Source organism: Hypanus sabinus, chromosome 3 (genome assembly GCF_030144855.1).
Source record: "Hypanus sabinus isolate sHypSab1 chromosome 3, sHypSab1.hap1, whole genome shotgun sequence".
In the NCBI taxonomy this organism is placed as follows: domain Eukaryota; kingdom Metazoa; phylum Chordata; class Chondrichthyes; order Myliobatiformes; family Dasyatidae; genus Hypanus; species Hypanus sabinus.
In genome coordinates this window covers 8,329,457-8,351,949 of record NC_082708.1, presented here as the reverse complement: position 1 = coordinate 8,351,949, position 22,493 = coordinate 8,329,457, and the positions used below count along the sequence as shown (strand labels likewise).

The 22,493-nt window shown below is 45.1% G+C and overlaps 1 protein-coding gene across 6 annotated transcripts in view; it reads left to right on the top strand.

Moving 5' to 3' along the window:
* gdpd5b (glycerophosphodiester phosphodiesterase domain containing 5b) overlaps positions 1–22,493 on the top strand; it is a 272,763-nt gene that overhangs the window by 199,268 nt on the left and 51,002 nt on the right. For all 6 annotated transcript variants that reach the window (XM_059963675.1, XM_059963672.1, XM_059963674.1 and 3 more), the window contains 4 exons: positions 10,286–10,345; positions 12,513–12,611; positions 17,067–17,160; positions 18,908–19,053. In XM_059963675.1, the coding sequence (XP_059819658.1) occupies positions 10,286–10,345; positions 12,513–12,611; positions 17,067–17,160; positions 18,908–19,053 (399 nt within the window). The remainder of the gene's footprint in view (positions 1–10,285; positions 10,346–12,512; positions 12,612–17,066; positions 17,161–18,907; positions 19,054–22,493) is intronic.

Sequence of the window (22,493 nt, the reverse complement as noted above, 5' to 3'; positions counted from 1 at the left end):
GAGGACCCAAGTTATTAGGAAGAATTAAATAGGTTATTCCTTGAAACCTAGAAGGATGAGGGGAGATTTGATAGAAGTATACAAAATTATGAGGAGTATAGGGTAAATGCAAGCAGGCTTTTTCCACTGAGGTTGGACAGGACTGCAACTGGAGGTCATGGGTTAAGTGTGAAAGGTGAGAAGTTAAGGGAAACATGAGGGGAAACTTCTTCACTCAGAAGGTCGTGAAAGTGTAGAATGAGTTGCCAGCACAAGTGATTCATGCAAGCTTGATGTCAATGTTTAAGAGAAGTTTGGATAGGAACATGGATATTAAGGGAATGGAGAGCTATGATCCTGGTGCAGGTCGCTGGGAGTAGTTAGTTTAAATGATTCAGCAGCAACTAGATATGCCGAAAGGCCTGTTTCTGTGCTTTACTTTTCTATGACTCTATGACTCTAAGTTCAAATTTCAAATTAATTTTATTATCAAAGTATTATCAACAGCTGTGGCAGGACTTGAATGCTATCACCTTCTACAAAGTGAAACCAATCGACATAGGCTTCACCCCCAGATTAGCTCAATGACTTTTATGCTCACTTAGACCGTCAAAACATGGAGGCACCTTCACAAACTCCCACAGCCCCTGATGACCCTGTCATTTCAGTCTCGGGAGCTGATGTGAGCCATCCTTCAGGTGAACCTATGGAAAGCATCCGAGCCAGACAGGGTATCTCACTGAATGTTAAAGACCTGTACTGATCAACTGGCTGGAGTGTTCATTGATATCTCTAACCTCTCACTTCAGAGGTCTGAGGTACCCCTGCTTCAAGCAGGATTCAATTATACCAGTACCTAAGAAGAATGTGGTAACCTGCCTCAATGACTATTGTCCAGTAGCACTTACATCCTCTGTGATGAAGTGCTTTGACAGCTTGGTGGCGAAACACATCAACTCCTGTCTGAGAAGCAAATTGGATCCTCTCCAATTTGCCTACCAGCACAACGGGTCAATCAACAGTAGATGCCATCTCATTGGCTCTTCACTCAACCCTGGAACACCTGGGCAGTGAAGGTTCATACATCAGGATGCTCTTCATTGTCTATAGCTTGGCATTCAATACCGTCACCTCCTCAAAACTAATCAATAAACTTCAAGTTTAGGCTCCTCGTGCAACTGGATCCTTGATTTTCTCACTCTCAGACCCCAGACAGTTCAGATTGGCAACAAGATCTCCTTCACAATGTCCATCAACAAGGGTGTATCACAAGGCGTTGTGCTTAGCCCCCTGCTCTACTTGCTTTATATTGATGAGTGTGTGGCTAAGTACAGCTCCAATGTCATATTTCATAAGATCATAATCAAACGAGCAGAATTAGGCCAATCAGCCCATTGAGTCTGCTCCACCATGCCATTATGGCTGATCCTGGATCCCACTCAACCCCATATACCTGCCTTCTTGCCATATTCTCTGATGCCCTAACCAATCAGGAAACTATCAACTTCCGATTTAAATATACCCACAAACATGGCCTCAACCACAGTCTATGGCAGAGAATTCCACAGATTCACCACTCTCTAGCTAAAAAAATAGGTCACTCCTGAATTTTGAGGCTGTGTTCTCTAGTTCTGGATATGCCCATGATAGTCTTTGATATCTTTCCTGAATAGCTGAATAGACTGGTGCCATACTTCAGAATTTCACTCATGGCAACCAACTGCAAAGGAATTACCTTGTCAAGGGCCTTCACAATTTCCTTTCTGGCTTTCCATAAGGTCCACTATGGCACTTGGTCAAACCCTCAGGGTTTGCCCACCTTAATGCACTTCACCACAAAGATACCTTTACTCGCAATATACATGTGATCCAAGACATCACTACTTATTAGCCTCATTTCTTCAGCATCTGTGATATTCTCCACAGTAGACACTGAGGAGAAATAGTCAATAAAAATCTCAGCCATCATGTGCAGCTCCACACATGGGCAGTCCCTATCGCCTTTAAGAGGATCCAGTCCCTCCCTGGTCAGTCCTTTATGAAGAATCCCTTGTCAATATCTTTAGCGCTGCCTCTCAAATCTACCTCACAACCTCTTCTTGCCCTCCTGATTTCCCTCTTAAGTCTGCTCTTAAACTTTTTAAGGGGCTCATTTAAGACCACAAGATATAGGAGCACAATTAGGCCATTCAGCCCATTGAGTCTGCTCCACCATTTTACAATGGCTGATCCCAGATCCCACTCAACCCCATACACCTGCCTTCTTGCCATATCCTTTGATGCCCCAATCAATCAGGAAACAATCAACTTCCACCTTAAATATACCCATGGACAGCCTCCACCACTGTCTGTGGCAAAACGTTACACAGAATCACTACTCTCTGGTAAAAATCCTCCTTACCTCTGTGCTAAAAGATCACCCCTCAACTTTGAGGCTGTTCCCTCTAGTTCCCTCTCCACATCCACCCTATCTAGTCCTCTCAACATTCAGTAATTTTCAATGATATCCCCCTGCATTCCTCTAAATTCCAGTGAGTACAGGCCCAAAGCTGCCAAACACTCCTCATATGGTAACCCATTCATTCCCAGAATCATCCTCATGAACCTCCTCTGGAATCTCTCCAATGATAACACATCCTTTCTGAGATATGGGGCCCAAAACTGTTGACGATACTCCAAGTGCAGTCTGACTAGTGTCTTATAAAGGCTGCTTGAAATAAGTGCCAGCATTTGCCATAGACTCAAACTGTAAATTAATCTTTAGGGAGTCTTGTATGAGGACTTCTAAGTCCCTCTGCACCTCTGATGATTGAACCTTCTCCTCATTTAGATAGCAGTCTGCACTATTGTTCCTTTTACCAAAATGCATTATCGTGCATTTCCCAACACTGTATTCCATCTGCCACTTTTTTTGCCCATTCTTCCAATTTGTCTAAGTCCTGCTGCAATCGCATTGCTTCCTCAGCACTACCTACCCCTCCACCTATAAAGCCATCAATCCCATTATTCAAATCATTGACAAACAATGTGAAAAGCAGTGGTCCCAATACTGACCTCTGAGGAGCACCACTAGTCACAGGCAGCCAACAAGAAAAGGCCCCTTTTATTCCCACTCTCCTCCTCCTGCCTGTCAGCCATTCTGCTATCCATGCCAGTATCTTTCCTGTAAAGCCATAGGATTTAAATGTGTTAAGCAGCCTCATGTGTGGCACCTTATCAAATGCCTTTAGGAAACTTACACCCTTTGTCCACCCTGCTTGTTACTTCCTCGAAGAACTTTAACAGATTTGTCAGGCAAGATTTTCCTTTACAGAAACCATGCAGACTTTGACTTATTTTATCATCAGTCTCCAAGTACCTCAAAACCTCATCCTTAATGATAGACTCCAACACTTTCCCAACCACTGAGGTTAGGCTAACTGGCCTATAATTCATCTCTACCTCCTCCCATAGATGCTGTCTGGTCTGCTGAGTTCTGCCAGCATTTTGAGTTTTCATTTATTTCCAGCATCTGCAGATTCACTCATGTGGCCTATAATTTCCTTTCTTTTGCCTTCCTCCTTTCTTAAAAAGTGGAGTGACATTTGCAATCTTCCAGTCCTCCAGAACCATACCAAAATCAAGTGATTCTTTAAAGATAATGACCAATGCATCCGTTATCTCTTCAGAATCCTCTCTTAGGACACTGGGATGCAGTTCATCTGGTATAGATGACTTATCTATCTTAAGACCTTTGAGTTTTCCAAGCACTTTTCCCCTTTGTAATAGCAATGGCACTCGCCTCTCCTCCCTGACACTCACGGAACTCTGGCACTCTTGGTAAAATTGAAAGAACTATTGGTATCTTACTTTATATTATTGGCTAGTCTGCCCTCATATTTAATCTTTTCTCTCCTTATAGCTTTTTTTTATTAGCCTTTTATTGGATTTTAAAAGCTTCCTAATCATCCAACATCCCACTCAATTTTGCTCCCTTATATGCCCTTTCCTTGGCTTTTATGCGGTCCTTAACTCCCCTTGTCAGCCACGGTTACCTACCCCTGCCATTTGAGAACTTCTTCCTCTGTGGGACATATATTTACTGTGCCTTGTGAACTATTCTTCCCAGAAACTTCAGCCATCATCCCCTCTAGTATCCTCCTCCAATCCACCTGGACAAACTCCTCTCTCATGTCTCATAATTCCCTTTATTCCATTGTGATACTGATACATTTGACTTGTGCTTTTCCCTCTCAGATTGCAGAATAAATTTAATCATATCATGATCGCTGTATTACACAATACCCAATCTAAGTTAGCCGTTCTTTGAGTAGGCTCAAGTACAAGCTGCTCTAAAAAGTCATCTTGTAGGCATTCAACAAATTTTGTCCCTTGTGATCCGACACCAACCTGATTTTCCTAATCCCCTTGCATACTGAAGTTCCCCATTACAGATAGACAGACATACTTTATTGATCCCGAGGGAAATTGGATTTTGTTACAGCCGCACCAACCAAGAATAGTGAAGAAGTATAGCAATAATAAAACCATAAATAATTAAATAATAATAAGTTAATCATGCCAGGCGGAAATAAGTCCAGGACCAGCCTATTGGCTGAGGGTGTCTGACACTCCGAGGGAGGAGTTGTAAAGTTTGATGGCCACAGGTAGGAATGACTTCCTATGATGCTCAGTGTTACATCTCGGTGGAATGAGTCTCTGGCTGAATGTACTCCTGTGCCTAACCAGTACATTACGGAGTGGATGGGAGTCATTGTCCAAGATGGCATGCAACTTGGACAGCACCCTCTTTTCAGACAACTCTGTCAGAGAGTCCAGTTCCACCCCCACAACATCACTGGCCTTACGAATGAGTTTGTTGATCCTGTTGGTGTCTGCTACCCTCAGCCTGCTGCCCCAGCACACAACAGCAAACATGATATCACTGGCCACCACAGCCTCGTAGAACATCTCAACATCATCTGGCAGGTGTTAAAGGACCTCAGTCTCCTCAGGAAATAGAGACAGCTCTGACCCTTCTTGTAGACAGCCTCAGTGTTCTTTGACCAGTCCAGTTTATTGTCAATTCATATCCCCAGGTATTTGTAATCCTCCACTATGTCCACACTGACCCCTTGGATGGAAACAGGGGTCACCGGTGCCTTAGCCCTCCTCAGGTCCACCACCAGCTCCTTAATCTTTTTCACATTAAGCTGCAGATGATTCTGTTCGCACCATGTGACAAAGTTTCCCACCGTAGCCCTGTACTCACCCTCATCTCCCTTGCTGATGCATCCAACTATGGCAGAGTCAACAGAAAACTTCTGAAGATGGCAAGACTCTGTGTTGTAGTTGAAGTCCGAGGTGTAGATGGTGAAGAGAAAGGGAGACAGGACAGTCCCCTGTGGAGCCCCAGTGCTGCTGACCACTCTGTCTGACACACAGTGTTGCAAGCGCACGTACTGTGGTCTGCCAGTCAGGTAATCAATAATCCATGACACCAGGGAAGCATCACTGTCAGCTTCTCACCCAGCAGAGCAGGGTGAGCAGGGTGAGATTACAACTGCATTATTACCCTTATTACGTGCCTCTTCCAGTTCCCTTTGCAATCTCAACCCCACAACTTGGCTACTATTTGGAGGCCTGTATATGATTCCCATAATGTTTTTTTAATCCTTGCAGTTTCTTAACTCCACCCACAAAGATTCAACATTCTCTGACCCTATCTCACCTCTTTACAAAGATGTAATTCCATCTCTTACAACAGATCCACAGCACTGCCTATGCCTTCCTACCTGTCCTTTCGATATAAAGCATATCCTTTGATGTTAAGATTCCAACTATGGCCTTTTTTCAACCAAGACTCAGTGATGCTCAAAACATCATACCGACCAATTTCTAATTCTGCCACGAGTTCATCCACCTTATTCCAAATGCTATGCACACTTAAATATAACACCTTCAGTCCTGCATTGTTTGCCATTTTGAATTTTACTACTGTGGCACAATTTAACTCTTTGCTCTGTCTGTATTTGTACCCTATCATTGGTTTGTCCTTCCTCACATTCATGTTACACCCATCATCTTCTTGTAAAACTGCTGGCTCATCCTCAGCTCAATCACACTGGTTCCCATCCTCCTGCCATATTTGATTAAATCACTCCCAACAACTCTAGTAAATCTGCCCACAAGAATATTGGTCCACCTCGGATTCAACTGCAACCCACCCCTTTTGTACAGGTCTCACCTGCCCCAGAAGAGGTCCCAATTATCCAGAAATTTGAATCCCTGTCCCCTGCTCCAATTCTTCAGCCACACATTTATCTGACACCTCATTTTATTCCTATCCTCACTGTTACATGGCACAGGCAGCAATCCCGAGATAACTAACTTTGAGGTCCTGCATCTCAGCTTCCTTCGTAACCCCCGTATTCTTTCTTTCAGGACCTCCTCCCTTATTCTACCTATGTCATTGGTACCATGTCTTCTGACTGCTCACCCTCCCTTTTCAGGATATCATGGGTGCGTCCAGAAACATCGCAAACCCTGGCACCTGGGAGGCAAAGTACCATCAGTGTTTCTTTTTCATGTCCACAGAATCACTTATCTGTCCCCCTGACGACAGAGTCCCCTATTACTGCTGCCATCGTCTTCAGTTCCCTACCCTTCTGAGCCACAGGGCCAGACTCACTGCCAGAGGTATGGCCACTGTTGCTTCCCCCAGGTTGGTCGTCTCCCCCATTCACCAACAGTACTCAAAATGAAGTACTTATTGTTGAGGGGTCAGCCATTGGGGTGCTCTCCACTATCTGATGTTCTCTCTTCCCTTTCCTGACAGTCACCCATTTTTCTGTTTCCTGCAGCCTTGGGGTGGTTATCTCCCTGATACTCCTGTCTATCACTGTTTCACTTTCCCTAACAAGCCGAAGGTCATTGATCTGAAATTGCACTTCCTGAACACGATCTCTAAGGAGCTGCATCTCGATTTGTACCCAGCTGCCTAAACTTCCTCCTTTTATTTTACCAGAGCCTCCATATCGATTATCATCCAAGGTTCTCTCAAATTGCTATGTCTATCCTTCATCCTAATAAGAAAATGCTGCAGCTAGACTTGATATGATCTTGCTAAAAGACTTCAACTTGTCAACTATTCCTTTGCCTTCAGTCAACCCCTTCGGTCAAGGTCCTACCAAATGCCCTCAAGGTTGACCCTGCTCCAGTTCAGGACTTCAATTTGTTCTATCTCTTTCCATAACTATTTTAAAAACTAATAGAAAAGGAGTTGCTGACTGCCACTTCAGATACTTGGCCCACCAGGTCCAGTATTCTTCTTTCTCATGTAGGTTCTTCTATAAACCATGTGAGGAAACTGTCTTGGACACACCACATAAATTCTGCCCCAAGTCCTTTACACTCTGGATAGCTCAGCTGACACCATGAAAATTGAAGTCTTCCACCAGCATAGCTATGTGCAATTTCTTAATGCATCTGCTCAAGTTCCCACTAATTATTGGGAGATCCAGAATATAGCTCTACCAGTGTTCATTTCCTTCTAATTTCTACCCAAATGGCCTCATTTGTTGATCCCTCAAGAATATCTTCTCTTTTTTTCTTCTAAATTTCCAGTCCATTTTCCGATTTTGTTTTTAAGTCCAGCTTTAATAAACCGAATCCATATCCTTTGGTGAAAACATCTCTGGCTGCTTTTCCAAGATCTGCATAAGCTGGTGGAACTGCCATTTTATTTGGAGGAACACTCTACCACTCAAGTGAACAGACCGACTGCAGAGCCCAGCAGACGGCAACCTCCCCACCGAAAGACAAGGCAGCGCACACCGGCAGGGACGACAGAAGCACCAAGAATATCTTCTTGAAGCACTGCTGTTACGTTCTCTCTTAGATCAGTTCTGAAGTTTGCTCATGGCACAACTGCCATTGGCCAAATCCAAGTTTGCAATGAATCAGTTTATAGGAAGGAGATTGAAACCCTGGCTGAGTGGTGCCACAACATCAACCTCTCACTCAATGTTAGCAAATCCAAGGAGATGATTATTGACTTTAGGAGGAGGAAACCAGAAGTCCATGAGTTGGATCTCATTGGAGATCAGAGGTGGAAAGAGTCAGCAACTTTAAATTCATTGGTGTTAGGATCTGTCTTGGGTCCAGCATGTAAGTATCATTATGAAGAAAGCACAGCAGCACCTCTACTTTCTTCAAAATTTACGAAGATTTAGCATGTTATCTAAAACTTTGACCAACTTCTGTAGATATGTGTTGGAGAGAATATTGACTGGTTTCATCACAGCCTAATAGGGAAACACCAATGCCCTTGTATGTAAGAGCTGACAAAAAGTAAAGGATATGGAACAGTTGGTCATAGGTAAAGCAGTCCCCACCAATTGTTGCAGGAAAACAGCATCCGTCATCAAGACTCATTTTGCTCTGGAATTGTTATTGGTTTATTATTGTCACATGTACCAAAGTACAATGAAAAGCCTGTCTTGCATATTGCTCATACAGGTCAAATCATTACACTGTGCATTGTCTCTAGAACAAGGTAAATCAACAATACAGAATAAAGTGTAAAAGCTACTGAGAAAGTGCAGTGCAGGTAAACGATAAAGTGCAAGATTGTAATGAGGTAGATTGTGACGCCACAACTCCATCTTATCGTAATGAAAAGGCATTTGGTATGCTTACTACCCATCCCGGATATTCTCTAATCTACCCTCTTCCATTGGGCAGAAGATTCCAAAGCCAGAAATCATGTACCATCAGGTTCAAGGATAACTATTGAATATTGAAAGGCCTAAAGGGTTTTTCCTTTGGGGAGGATTTTTCTGATAGTCATCGCTCCCTCTAATTTGTTTTTTAACTGCACAAACCAACCACTACTGTGAGCAGAAAATTTTTACAGTGCCCAAAAACTGCATGCCTCTTTAAATATTTTATTTTGTTCCAACAGTTTTTAATTAACAAATCTTATTAGATTATGATTTTTTAAAAGAACACATCGAAAAGGCAGAACATAGATTTTTTTCACATCAAGCAAACATAAGCTCCAACTCTCCACACATGTGAGCAATCTCTGGCAGTCAAAACAGCTAACAGATGCAGTGGCAAAAATAAAATGTTTTGTCGAGACGGTGTCGGCATTCAATGGGCCGGCAGATTAATAGCAGTAAACTACCGACTTCCATTCTGTGTTTATTGTTACAATTTGGAGCAATTTGAGCTCTGGCAATGTAAATACGTTGAAGCTCTAAAATATTTCAAAGTAAAGGGTGTGGTACATCTATTATTTAGAAAATTCATGGATTATATTCATTAACACATAGTTACAGAGTATTTCACAATTATATTAACATAGAATTTTGTATTAAGATTATATAAAAGAAAACTCGAGCTGTGGGGTAACAAAGGCTGTATGCACATGAGCATCTCAGTCAAGGCACACCCATGCAGCTTAGAGGGAACAGTGCCTTTTGTAGGGGCATCTAGGATCAGAGGGTGCAGCCTCAAATAGAGGGGCGTCCATTTAGAACAGAGATGAGTGGGGATTTCTTCAGCCAGAGAACGGTGACTCTGTGGAGTCCATTGCCACAGGCAGCTGTGGAGGCCAAATCAATGGGTACATTTAAAGCAGAGGTTGATAGGTTGTTGATTAGTAAGGTCATCAAATGTTACAGGGAGAAGGCAGGAGAATGAGGTTGAGAGGGATAAAAATCAGTCACGGTGGAATGATGAGACAAACTCAAAGAGCTGAGTGACCTAATTCAATGTGCAATATGGGGATCACAGCAGTGAATGCACACTTGTTTCAGGGTTGTGCGTTCCATGTCCCTTACAATGTTCAAGCTTTGAGATTGTTTAATGTCATTTCCAGTACACAAGTGGAACAATTGGGAAAATTTGATTGTATGCCCATAATATGACAGTAGGCACAGGAGTGTCTGTACGAAAGGTGACTCTGACAGGAAATGATAAGTAATGGTGGTTGGGGGTGTGGAGGTGTGGGTGAGTGGGTGGTTGGGGGTATGGAGGGTTGGATGAGTGGGTGGAGGTGTTGATCAGCCTTACTACTTGGGGAAAGTGACTGTTGTTGAGTCTGGTGATCCTGGTGTGGATGCTATGTAGCCTCCTCCCTGATGGGAGTGGGACAAACAGTCCATGAGCAGGGTGGGTGGGATCCTTCATGATGGTACTGGCCCTTTTCCGGTACCTTTCTGTATATATGTCCTTGATGGCGGGTAGTCTGGTGCTGGTGATGCATTGGACAGATTTGACTACTCTTTATTACTTAATGTAATAAAGTCTTCTCTCTCAGTTTTTAGCACTATGTCACATAGCGGTGGGGCAACAGATGAATCTTTACTGGCTGCACAAGGTAAGCGTGAAAGGATCCAATCAGATCCAAGCACTATTCTCCCTATCCTTAAACGGGAAATAATTTGCTAGAGGAACTCAGCGTGTCAGGACTCAAAGTTCTAAAGTTCGAAGTAAATTTATTATCAAAGTACATATGTGTCACCATATACAACCCCAGGGTTCATTTTCTTGCAGGCATACTCAATAAATCTATAGAATAATATCCATAACAGTATCAAGGAAAGACCACACCTACTTGGGCATTCAAGTAGAGTGCAGAGGGCCACAAGATGTGCACATGTAAAAATAAATAAATAAATAAATAATAATGATAAAAAATAAATAAGCATTAAACATCGAGAGAATGAGATGAAGACTCCTTGAAAGTGAGTCTTTTGGTTGTGGGAACATGTTTCTGATGGCACATTCAGAATCAGCTTTATTATCACTGACACACAGTTGTTGTTTTGTGGCAGCTGTACAGTGCAATATATAACCATACTATGAATTACAATAAGAAATATACCATACAGTACTGCGCAAAACTCTTAGATATATATATATATAGTAATATTATGTATTGCACTGTACTGCTGCCACACACAAAAAAACAACTTCACGACATATATGAGTGATGATAAACCTGATTCTGATCTGGGTCTCTATTGTGGACTGAGAGTGGGAAGGGGGCAGGGAGAGGGGAATCATGGTTGGGAAAAGGGGAAGGAAGAGTGGAGGGAGAGGGAAGCACCAGAGAGACCTTTGGCAATGATCAATAAACCAATTGTTTGGAATCAAATGACCTTGCCTGGAGTCTCAGGGCTGAGTGTGTCTGCTTCCGAGCCAAATCCCGCCACAAGCACTCCTTCCCTGCCACCTGTGCCACACCCCTCCCGCAGCTTTATATAAATTAAATAAATAGTGCAAACAGAGAGCAAAATAGTGAGGTGGTGTTCATGGGTTGGCTCATTGTCCATTCAGAAATCCGATAGTGGAGGGAAGAAGCTGTTCCAAAAATGTTGAGTGTGTTTCTTCAAAGTTAATTTATTATCAAAGTACATATATGTCACCATATACTACCCTGAGATTCATTTTCTTGTGGGCACTCACAACAGAGTTAGGAAACATACTAGAATCAACAAAAAGCCATACACGACAGGACGGGCCAATGTGAAAATACAGCAGTAAAAAAAGAAATGATAATAAAAATAAATAAACAAGCAGTAAATATTGGGAACATGAAATGAAGAGTCCTTGAAAATGAGTCCATAGGTTGTGGGAGTAGCTCAGTGATGGAGGCGAGTGAAGTTGAGTCAAGTTATCTCCTCCGATTCAAGACCCTGATGGTTCGGGATCCTCTACCTCCTCCATGATGGTAGTAATAAGAAGAGAGTATATCCTGGGTGATGTGGGCCCTTAATAATGGATGTAGCATTTTTGAGGGATCATCTCTTGAAGATGTCCTCGAACCTGGGGAGGCTAGCGTCCATGATGGAGCTGGCTGAGTTTACAACTCTGAATGGCTTTTTCCCGATCCTGTACAGTGACCCCCCCCACCCCCACCAGACGGTGATGCAGCCAGTTAGAATGCTGTCCATGTACATCTGTACAAATTGGTGACATGCCAAGTTGCCTCAGACTCCAAATGGAACATTGACTTTTCCTCTGCCAACGCAGATGCCAGTTGACCTGCTGAATTCCTCCAGCACATTGTTCTTCTGCTCCAGGTTACAATGCTTGAAGTTTTTTTAATGTCCCGATATTTCTAAAGATTTTTTAAAGCTTAGCTTTATATGTCACATGTACATTGAAACATTGAAGTTCACAATGAAATGCATCCTTTGCATCAAATCAGATCATCGAGGATTGTGCTGGGTCGCCCGCTGGTTCCGTCGTGCTTCTGGCACCAACACTGATGGCCACAACTCACTGACCATACGCACAGTAACAGACCCTTCTGGTCCGATGAGGCCATGAGTGTATTTGTCAAGGGCAAATATATACCCTTCCCTCATGTATAGCCCTCAATTTTCCTACACCCATGTGCCTATCTAAGAGTCTTTAAATGTCCCTATTGTATCATCCTTTACAGCAGGGATGTGCAATCTTTTTATGCCATGGACCCCTATTATTAACCAAGGGCTCCTTGGACCTGCCCTATAGCCAGCCTCTCTGTGCTCTTGCAGGTTGGACTCATGGTGATCTTGGTGACCCTCCTCGTGGCCGTGGTATCAGTCAACCAAATGTGGAAGGAGGAATGGGACATTATTCTGATATCATTTCAGGTTAGTCGTGTAATCTCCTGGTCATTCTGTGAGTGGTTTTCTCTCTTGCTTGCTGTTTGACCAATTGCAATGGAGTTCTATCCTATATTTGGGAAACAATTCCATGTAGAAGGAGGCAAATTATCTCCTGCCACTCAAATTGGATGTTTGAGAGATCTCTCCAACTCAAGTCATAGAGCGCTACAACACAGATCAGGGCCTTCGGGCCATCTAGTCTGTGCTGAACTGTTATTCTACTAAGTTCCACCTGCATCTCGACTCAAACAGAGTGAACTCCCCGTCACCCGTGCAAGAGAGGTGCTGCAGTACAGAGGGTCCAGCAATCCGAAGTTCTGACATGCTGGCAGTGAGGCGAGGATGGGCATGAGGTGCAGGGCACAGGATGCATTTGAACAAGGCAAAGCATGGCTGCAGCAGAGTGGGCTCAATGGCATCAGGGCGGGTGGGCTTGGGTTGCTCTCCAATATTCTGCTACGACAAGGTGCAAGGCAGAGCAAGCCACCAGCTGGTTCAGCAGGAGCTACGAGCTGCTGTGGAAGAATGCTGGCACGCAGCAACAAAGCGTGTGGACAAGATGGAATCAGGAAACAGAGCGCTGCATCTCGCGGGGGGAAATTTGGCGAGCTGAACCCGTCCAGATCAAGTTCCTGATCCAGTTGGTCTATGACATCTTGCCAAGCCCAGCGAACCTCTACTGCTGCAGCAAGGCTGAAATACCAGCATACTCCTGTGCCAAGGGAAGGGAACACTAGAGCATATCCTCAGCTGCTGCCCAAAAGCTCCGGGGGAAGGGCATTATCATTATACCATAACCAGGTGCTGAGGACAGTGGCTGACACCTTGTGCACAGCCATCATCCAGGCCAATAGACAACAGACAGTAGGTACAGGAGTAGGCCATTCAGCTCTTCTAGCCAGCACCACCATTCACTGTGATCATGTCTGATCATACACAATCAGTACCCCGTTCCTGCCCTCTCCCCATATCCCTTGACCCTGCTATCTATAAGAGCTCTATCTAACTCTCTCTTGAATGCATCCAGACACTTGGCCTTCACTGCCTTCTGGGGTGGAGCATTCCACATATCCACCACTCTCTGGGTGAAAAAGTTTTTCCACATCTCTGTTCTAAATGGCCTACCCCCATTCTTAAACTGTGGCCTCTAGTTCTGGACTCACCCATCAGCGGGAAAATGCTTCCTGCCTCCAGCGTGTCCAATCCCTTAATAATCTTATATGTTTCAATCAGATCCCCTCTCATCCTTCTAAATTCCAGTGTATACAAGCCCATTCGCTCCAATCTTTCAACATATGACAGTCCCGCCATTCCGGGATTTAACCTCGTGAACCTACACTGCACTCCCTCAATAGCAAGAATGTCCTTCCTCAAATTTGGAGACCAAAACTGCACACAATACTCCAGGTGGGGTCTCACCAGGGCCCTGTACAGCTGCAGAAGGACCTCTTTACTCCTATACTCAATTCCTCTTGTTATAAAGGCCAGTATGCCATTAGCTTTCTTCACTGCCTGCTGTACCTGCATGCTTGCTTTCATTGACTGATGTACAAGAAGACCTAGATCTCGTTGTACTTCCCCTTTTCCTAACTTGACTCCATTTAGATAGTAATCTGCCTTCCTGTTCTTGGCACCAAAGTGGATAACCTCACATTTATCCAAATTAAACTGCATCTGCCATACATTTGCCCACTCACCCAACCTGTCCAAGTCACCCTGCATTCTCATAACATCCTCCTGACATTTCACACTGCCACCCAGCTTTGTGTCATCAGCAAATTTGCTAATGTTACTTTTAATCCCTTCATCTAAATCATTAATGCATATTGTAAACAGCTGCGGCCCCAGCACCGAACCTTGCGGTACCCCACTGGGCACAGCCTGCCATTCCGAAAGGGACCCGTTAATCGCTACTCTTTGTTTCCTGTCAGCCAGCCAATTTTCAATCCATGTCAGTACTCTGCCCCCAATACCATGTGCCCTAATTTTGCCCACTAATCTCCTATGTGGGACTTAATCAAAAGCTTTCTGGAAGTCCAGGTATACTACATCCACTGGCTCTCCCTTGTCCATTTTCATAGTTACATCCTCAAAAAACTCCAGAAGATTAGTCAAGCATGATTTTCCCTTCATAAATCCATGCTGACTCGGACTGATCCTTCTACTGCTATCCAAATGTGTTGTAATTTCTTCTTTTATAATTGACTCCAGCATCTTTCCCACCACTGATGTCAGGCTATCCGGTCTATAATTCCCTGTTTTCTCTCTCCCTCCTTTCTTGAAAAGTGGGACAACATTAGCCACCCTCCAATCAGCAGAAACTGTTCCTGAATCTATAGAACATTGGAAAATGATTACCAATGCGTCCACGATTTCTAGAGCCTCCTTTTTAAGTACCCTGGGATGCAGACCATCAGGTCCCGGGGACTTATCAGCCTTCAGACTCAACAGTCTATCCAACACCATTTCTTGCCTAATATAAATTTCTTTCAGTTCATCCTTTACCCTAGTTCTTTGGCCACTAATACATCTGGGAGATTGCTTGTGTCTTCCCTAGTGAAGACAGATCCAAAGTACCTCTTCAACTCGTCTTCCATTTCCTTGTTCCCCATAATAAATTCACCCGTTTCTGTCCTCAATGGCCCGATTTTGGTCTTAACTATTTTTTTGCTATTCACATACCTAAAGAAGCTTTTACTATCCTCCTTTATATTCTTGGCTAGTTTACCTTCGTACCTCATTTTTTCTTGGCGTATTGCCTTTTTTATTATCTTCTGTTGCTCTTTAAAAGCTTCCCAGTTCTCCGGTTTCCCGCTCATCTTTGCTATGTTATACTTCTTCTCTTTTATTTTTATACTGCCCTTTACTTCCCTCGTCAGCCATGGCCGCCCCTTGCTCCCCTTAGGATCTTTCTTCCTCTTTGGAATGAACCGATCCTGCACCTTCTGCGTTATTCCCAGAAATACCTGCCATTGTTGTTCCACTGTCTTCCCTGCTAGGGTATTGTTCCACTGAACTTTGGCCAGCTCCTCCCTCATAGCTCCATAGTTCTTGTGCAGGATTCCGTAAAAGTTAATTTGCAGGTTGAATCTATAGTGAGAAACGCAAATGTGATGTCAGCATTCATTTCAAGAAGACTAGAATATACCAGCAAGGATGTAATGTTGAAACTTTATAAAGCACTGGTGAGGCCTCACTTGGAGTATTGTGAGCAGTTTTGGGCCCCTCATCTTAAAAAGGATTTGCTGAAACTGGAGAAGGTTCAAAGGAATTTCACGAAAATGATTCCAGGAGTGAAGAGCGTTTGATAGTTCTGGGCCTGTATTCACTAGAATTCAGAAGAATGAGGGGTGACCTCGTTGAAACCTATTGAATGGTGAAAGTCCTCGACAGAGTGGGATGTGGAGAGGATGTTTCCTATGGTCAGAGAGTGTAAGCCCGGAGGACATAGCCTCAGAATAGAGGGGTGTCTTTTAGAATGGAGATGAGGAGGGAAGCCTTTATGTATATTTAAGGCAGAGGTTGATAGATTTTTGATTGGTCAGGTCATGAAGGGACACAGGGAGAAGGCAGGAGACTGGGGCTGAGAGGAAAATTGGATCAGCCATGATGAAATGGTGGAGCAGTTCTTGTTTGCTTCTGTCTCTCCAGGTAATCTCAGACAGCCTCGATGATGTTGAGATCAGGGCTCTGTGGGGGCCATACCATCTGAAGCCATTTAAAAAACTTAAAAAACTTAGGGTGCCTAAGACTTTTGCACAGTACTGTCTGTATATGTATAAAAATTAAATAAGTTTTGCAAAAAGAGAGCAAAAATAGTGAGGTCCATTGTTCATTCAGAAATCAGATGGCAGAGGGACAAAGCTGTTCCTAAAATGTTGAGTGTGTGTTTTCAGGCTCTTGCACCTCCTCCCTGATGGTAGCATTGAGAAGAGGGCATATCCTGGATGGTGAGGGTCCTTAATGATGGAAAAAGGCTCCGACTCTCCACTCAATCTATGCCTCATCATCTTGTGCACCTCTATCATATCACCTCTCATCCTCCTTTGTTCTGAAGGGAAAAGAGGCAGCTCGCTCAACCTAGCATCATAAGACATTCTCTCTAATCCTGATGAACGTCTTCTCTACTCTCTCTGAAGCTTCCACATCCTTCCAATAATGAGGTGACCAGAACTGAACACAATAGTGTATGACATTTAAAAATAAAAAGTATATTGGGTTATGAATAAAATAATATTTCTAGAAAGTCTGTGAATACAGAACCACAAAAATAAAATCATTTCTAGAAAGCCTGCAGATCTGGAACCATGAAAGGCCAGGGGGTGCTGGATTATTGGTGTTTTACTCTTTTGGTGTATCAGACTGTGGAATTGAGGTGGTATCTGTAAATGTTCCAATGTCTATAAACTGATTTCATTTTTCCTTTCTTCCCCTGCACAGGCCACCGCACCCTTCCTTCATATCGGTGCAGTTGCTGTGGTAACGTTGCTGGCCTGGCTGGTTGCTGGGCAGTTTGCTCGCTCAGAGAGAATAGGTATGTACTGTCCACCGTTGTCTTCCTAGACCACCCTGCTTCAGCCCAGGACTTTTCAGTGCAGTGGATGGGTGTGTTTTCATCTCCTCTCATTCTTTTGTTTGATCTGAGTTGTGGTATCATATGCTGCAGAAACAGGCCCTTCGGCCCAGCTGATCTATACTGACCCAAGATTCCTATCAAGAAATCCCTTTTGCCTGCATTTGGCCCATGTCCCTCAAAAACTTACCCAACCTGTCCAAGTGTCTTCTAACTGTTGGCTTCTTTAAAAGTCTCTTTTAAATGTGGCCTCAGCCACATCCTCTGGAAGTTTGTCCAAGTACTGACCACCCCCGGGTGAAAAGTTTGCCCTCGGTCTCTATTAAATGTCTTTACTCTCTCCCTAAACCCATGCCTTTGGTTGCCATTCCCTGGGGAAAAGACTGACTGGAAGGTTGGCCACATTCAGTGAGATAGAATCAGAGGGTGGTAGAGTACAGAAGTAGGTTCTTCAGCCATCCTGGTTCATGTGAACCAAACTCGTTCCACACTCACGCCACTCTCTGAGAGAAGAAATCCCCCCTTAAGTATTTCACCTTGCACCTGTAACCTACAGTGCCTATAAAAGGTATTCATTCCCTCCACATGGAAGTTTTCATGTTTTATTGTTTTTTACAACAGTAAATCACAGTGGATTTAATTTGGCTTTTTTGACACTGATCAACAGAAAATGCATCTTTTGTGTCAAAGTGAAAACAGATCTCTACAAAGTGATCTAAAACAATAAAATTTTTAAGGCAGAGTGAATACTTTTTATAGGCATCGTATGACCTCTATTTGTAGTCTCAACCAACCTCAGTGAAAAAAGCTTGCTTGCATTTCTGGGAATCAGAATCTGGTTTCATAGCACTGGCATATGTCGTGGAAATTTGTTGTCTTTGCTGCAGCAGAATATTGCAATACAAAATAAGAGAAAAATGTGAATTACAGTAAGTATATATATTAAATAGTTATATTAAATAAGAAGAGCAAAAATAGAAATTAAAAAGTAGTGAGGTTGTGTTCATGGGTTTAGTGTCCATTCAGATCAGATGGAAAAGGGGAAGAAGTTGTTCTATACCCCTCATAATTTTGGATACCTCTATCAAATCTCCCTTCATTCTCCTATGCTCCCAGGAAAACGTCCTAGCGTACAGTACATTAAACGGAGTGACTTTTATGAACCATTACTCAAGGGCTAAGCATTTCCTTTGAGCCACAGGGTTGAGAGTTAGAGTCAAGTTGTCTACCTGAACTAATCCCATTGACTGGAAAAGACGAGGATAGAAGCTAGAATAAGAATGTGGGAAGAAGGGCAAGACTAGGTGAGGGGGAAGGTGTGTGGGCGGAAGAGGGATGAAGTAGGAAGCTGGGGGTGATAGGCAAGACCAGGTGAGGGGGAAGGTGTGTGGGCGGAAGAGGGATGAAGTAGGAAGCTGGGGGTGATAGGCAAGACCAGGTGAGGGGGAAGGTGTGTGGGCGGAAGAGGGATGAAGTAGGAAGCTGGGGGTATAGGTGGAAGAGGTTGAGGGCTGAAGGGGAAGGAATCTGTTGGGAATGGAGAGTGGATCATGGGAGAAAGGGAAGGAGGAGGAGAACATTGAGGAAGTGGTGGGCAGTTGAGGAGAAGAGAAGGGGTGAGAAGGCAGCCAGAATGGGGAAGGGGAAAAGGGAGAAGTGGAAGTTAGAGAAATTGGCATGCTGAAGGTGTGCTCCTGTCTGCCCTCAGTTTTTCAGACTTTCTTGCTGCTACTGTACCTGGGAGTCCTTGTGTCTCTGTACCTGCTGCCTTTGTTAATCCGGTCGCCATGCATCATGAACAAGGAGAAACTGGGCCGTAGACCAGATGTCATCGGAAATGGAGGTGCGCCGATGGTAGGTAACCGCTGACTGAAGAACTAGCGAAAGTCAGGCAGCAAGTTGCCCTGGCCTGCCTGCAGCAGCCCATGAGATAACGACACAAAATGCTGGAGGAACTTGGCAGGTCAGGCAACATCTATGGAAATGAATAAACGGTTGATATGTAAGGCTGAGAGCCTTCATCAGGACTTGAAAAGAAGGGGGAAGGGGCTGGAATAAGAATGTGGGGAGGGCAGGAGAATGAGAATGTGGGGAGGGCAGGAGAATGAGAATGTGGGGAGTGCAGGGGAACTAGAAGGTGGGTAGGGCAGGGGAATAAGAATATGGGGAGAGCAGGGAAATGAGAAGGTGGGTAGGGCAGGGGAATGTGAAGGTGGGGGGGGCAGGGGAATGTGAAGGTGGGGGGGCAGGGGAATGTGAAGGTGGGGGGGCAGGGGAATGTGAACGTGGGGAGGGCAGGGGAATGAGAAAGTGGGGGGCGGGGAATGAGAAGGTGGGGGGGCAGGGGAATGTGAACGTGGGGAGGGCAGGGGAATGAGAAAGTGGGGGCGGGGAATGAGAAGGTGGGGGGGCAGGGGAATGTGAACTTGGGGAGGGCAGGGGAATGAGAAAGTGGGGGGCAGGGGAATGAGAAGGTGGAGGGGCAGGGGAATGAGGAAGTGGGGAGGGCAATGGAAGGAGGGGAAGTATGTGCCTGTCATAGCACATCTGGGTGAGGACATGTTCAAAGAGTCAGAGGGCAGCAGAGATCACAGAGGGGGAGCAGTGAGAGAGGATCTCACTGAACTCCCATCGAAGAGAAGATCTAAACTTCTTCAGGGCCGGCATCCCTCGAAGAGACTTCGCAGTGAAACAACAGATCATGAACACAAGAGATTCTGCAGGTGCAGCAAATCCACAGCTTCTGCAGATCCATTGCTGCTTTACTGCAAAGTTTCTTCAAAAGTGTGGAGGGAGCTTCACTCTGTGTCTGACCCCGGGAGTGTGTGATGGGACAGTGTGGAGGGAGCTTCACTCTGTGTCTGACCCCGGGAGTGTGTGATGGGACAGTGTAGAGGGAGCTTCACTCTCTGTCTGACCCTGGGAGTGTGTGATGGGACAGTGTAGAGGGAGCTTCACTCTGTGTCTGATCCCAGGAGTGTCTGATGGGACAGTGTAGAGGGAGCTTCACTCTGTGTCTGATCCCAGGAGTGTGTGATGGGACAGTGTAGAGGGAGATTCACTCTGTGTCTGATCCCAGGAGTGTGTGATGGGACAGTGTGGAGGGAGATTCACTCCGTGTCTGACCCCGGGAGTTTGTGATGGGACAGTGTAGAGGGAGCTTCACTCTGTGTCTGATCCCAGGAGTGTGTGATGGGACAGTGTAGAGCGAGCTTCACTCTGTGTCTGATCCCAGGAGTGTGTGATGGGATAGTGTGGAGGGAGCTTCACTCTGTGTCTGACCCCGGGAGTGTGTGATGAGACAGTGTGGAGTAAGTTTCACTCTTGTGTCTGACCCCGGGAGTGTGTGATGGAACAGTGTAGAGGGAGATTCACACTGTGTCTGACCCTGGGAGTGTGTGATAGGACAGTGTAGAGGGAGCTTCACTCTGTGTCTGACTCTGGGAGTGTGTGATGGGACAGTGTAGAGGGAGCTTCACTCTGTGTCTGACCCCGGGAGTGTGTTTGGACAGTGTAGAGGAAGCTTCACTCTGTGTCTGACCCTGGGGGTGTGTGATGGGACAGTGTAGAGGGAGCTTCACTCTGTGTCTGACCCCAGGAGTGTGATGGGACAGTGTGGAGGGAGTTTCACTCTGTGTCTGACCCCGGGAGTGTGTTTGGACAGTGTAGAGGAAGCTTCACTCTGTGTCTGACCCTGGGGGTGTGTGATGGGACAGTGTAGAGGGAGCTTCACTCTGTGTCTGACCCCAGGAGTGTGATGGGACAGTGTGGAGGGAGTTTCACTCTGTGTCTGACCCCGGGAGTGTGTTTGGACAGTGTAGAGGAAGCTTCACTCTGTGTCTGACCCTGGGGGTGTGTGATGGGACAGTGTAGAGGGAGCTTCACTCTGTGTCTGACCCCAGGAGTGTGATGGGACAGTGTGGAGGGAGTTTCACTCTGTGTCTGACCCCGGGAGTGTGTTTGGACAGTGTAGAGGGAGCTTCACTCTGTATTTGCTCTGGGCTAAGCAGGTGGGTCTAACTCACAACCTACAAGCTCTGAGCTGCAGCTAACAGATATAAAGAGACGAGTTGACAGGTGAATCCCCGAGTGATTACTACGTATTTAGCACAAGACTTTCACGTGGTTCCACTTGCTGTCAGAGCAGCCTGTTAAACTGCTTCCTGCACAAACAGGACAAAGTCTACTCTGCCTCTGACGGTTTCTTGGGGGGGATCAGAAAATGTGCAGTCCCTACGGTAATCCTTCATAAGATCTTGTTGTTACACAAAGTGGACAAGGAAGGCTGCAATCTATTTTTAATGTCTATTTCCTGTCAGCAAGAAATGAGGACCTGGAATACTTCTGTAATAGGAGGCTACAATGTACTGTAGCTGTCACCAGAATGAGGACTGCTGACAATTGAGACGTGGCCTGCTGTATTCTCAGTAGAGGGTTCACAGTGCAGAGTGAAACTCCCTCTTCAACACAGGAGATTCTGTAGGTGTCGGAAATCCAGAGCAAACCACACTCAAGTGCTGGAGGAACTCAGCAGGTCAGGCAGCATCCATGGAGAAGAATAGTCAATGTTTCGAGCCGAGACCCAATGAAGTCCTGATGAAGCGCAGTATTCCTTTAGGTGTGCTCATTGGTGGGGAGGGCTTTCCCCGTGATTTTCTGGGCCGTATTCACTACTTTTTGTGGGCTTTTCCATTCAAGGTAATTGGTGTTCCCATACCTGGCCATAATGCAACCAGTCAGGGTACTCTCCAGTGTGTACCTCTTGAAGTTGGTTGCAAACTTCTCAGAAAGTAGAGGGGCTGCAGTGCCTTCTTTGTAATGGCACTTAGGTGCTGCACCCAGGACGTGACGTACAGAAGAGCTGCAGTAACGACGAACCAGTCCTCATCCGATTTTGAGAGGGTCAGCAGTTCTAAATTCCTTGGTGTTATCATTGCAGGGGACCTGCCCTGACCCCAGCAGCACCTCTACTTCCTTAGAACTTTGCAACCTTGACAATCCTCTATGGATGTGTGATGGAGAGTATATTGACTGCCTGCATCACAACCTGGTCTGGAAACACCAATGCCCTTGAATGGAAAATCCTACAAAAATAGTGGAGATGACCCACTCCCCACCACTGAGCACATCTACATGGAGCCTTATTGCAAAAGCAGCATCCATCATCAGGGATCCCCGTCACCCAGGCCACGCTCTCTTCTCACTGCTGCCATCAGAAAGGAGGTACAGGAGCCTCAGGACTCAAACCACCAGGTTCATCAATAGTCACTGCCCCTCAGTCATCAGGCTCCTGA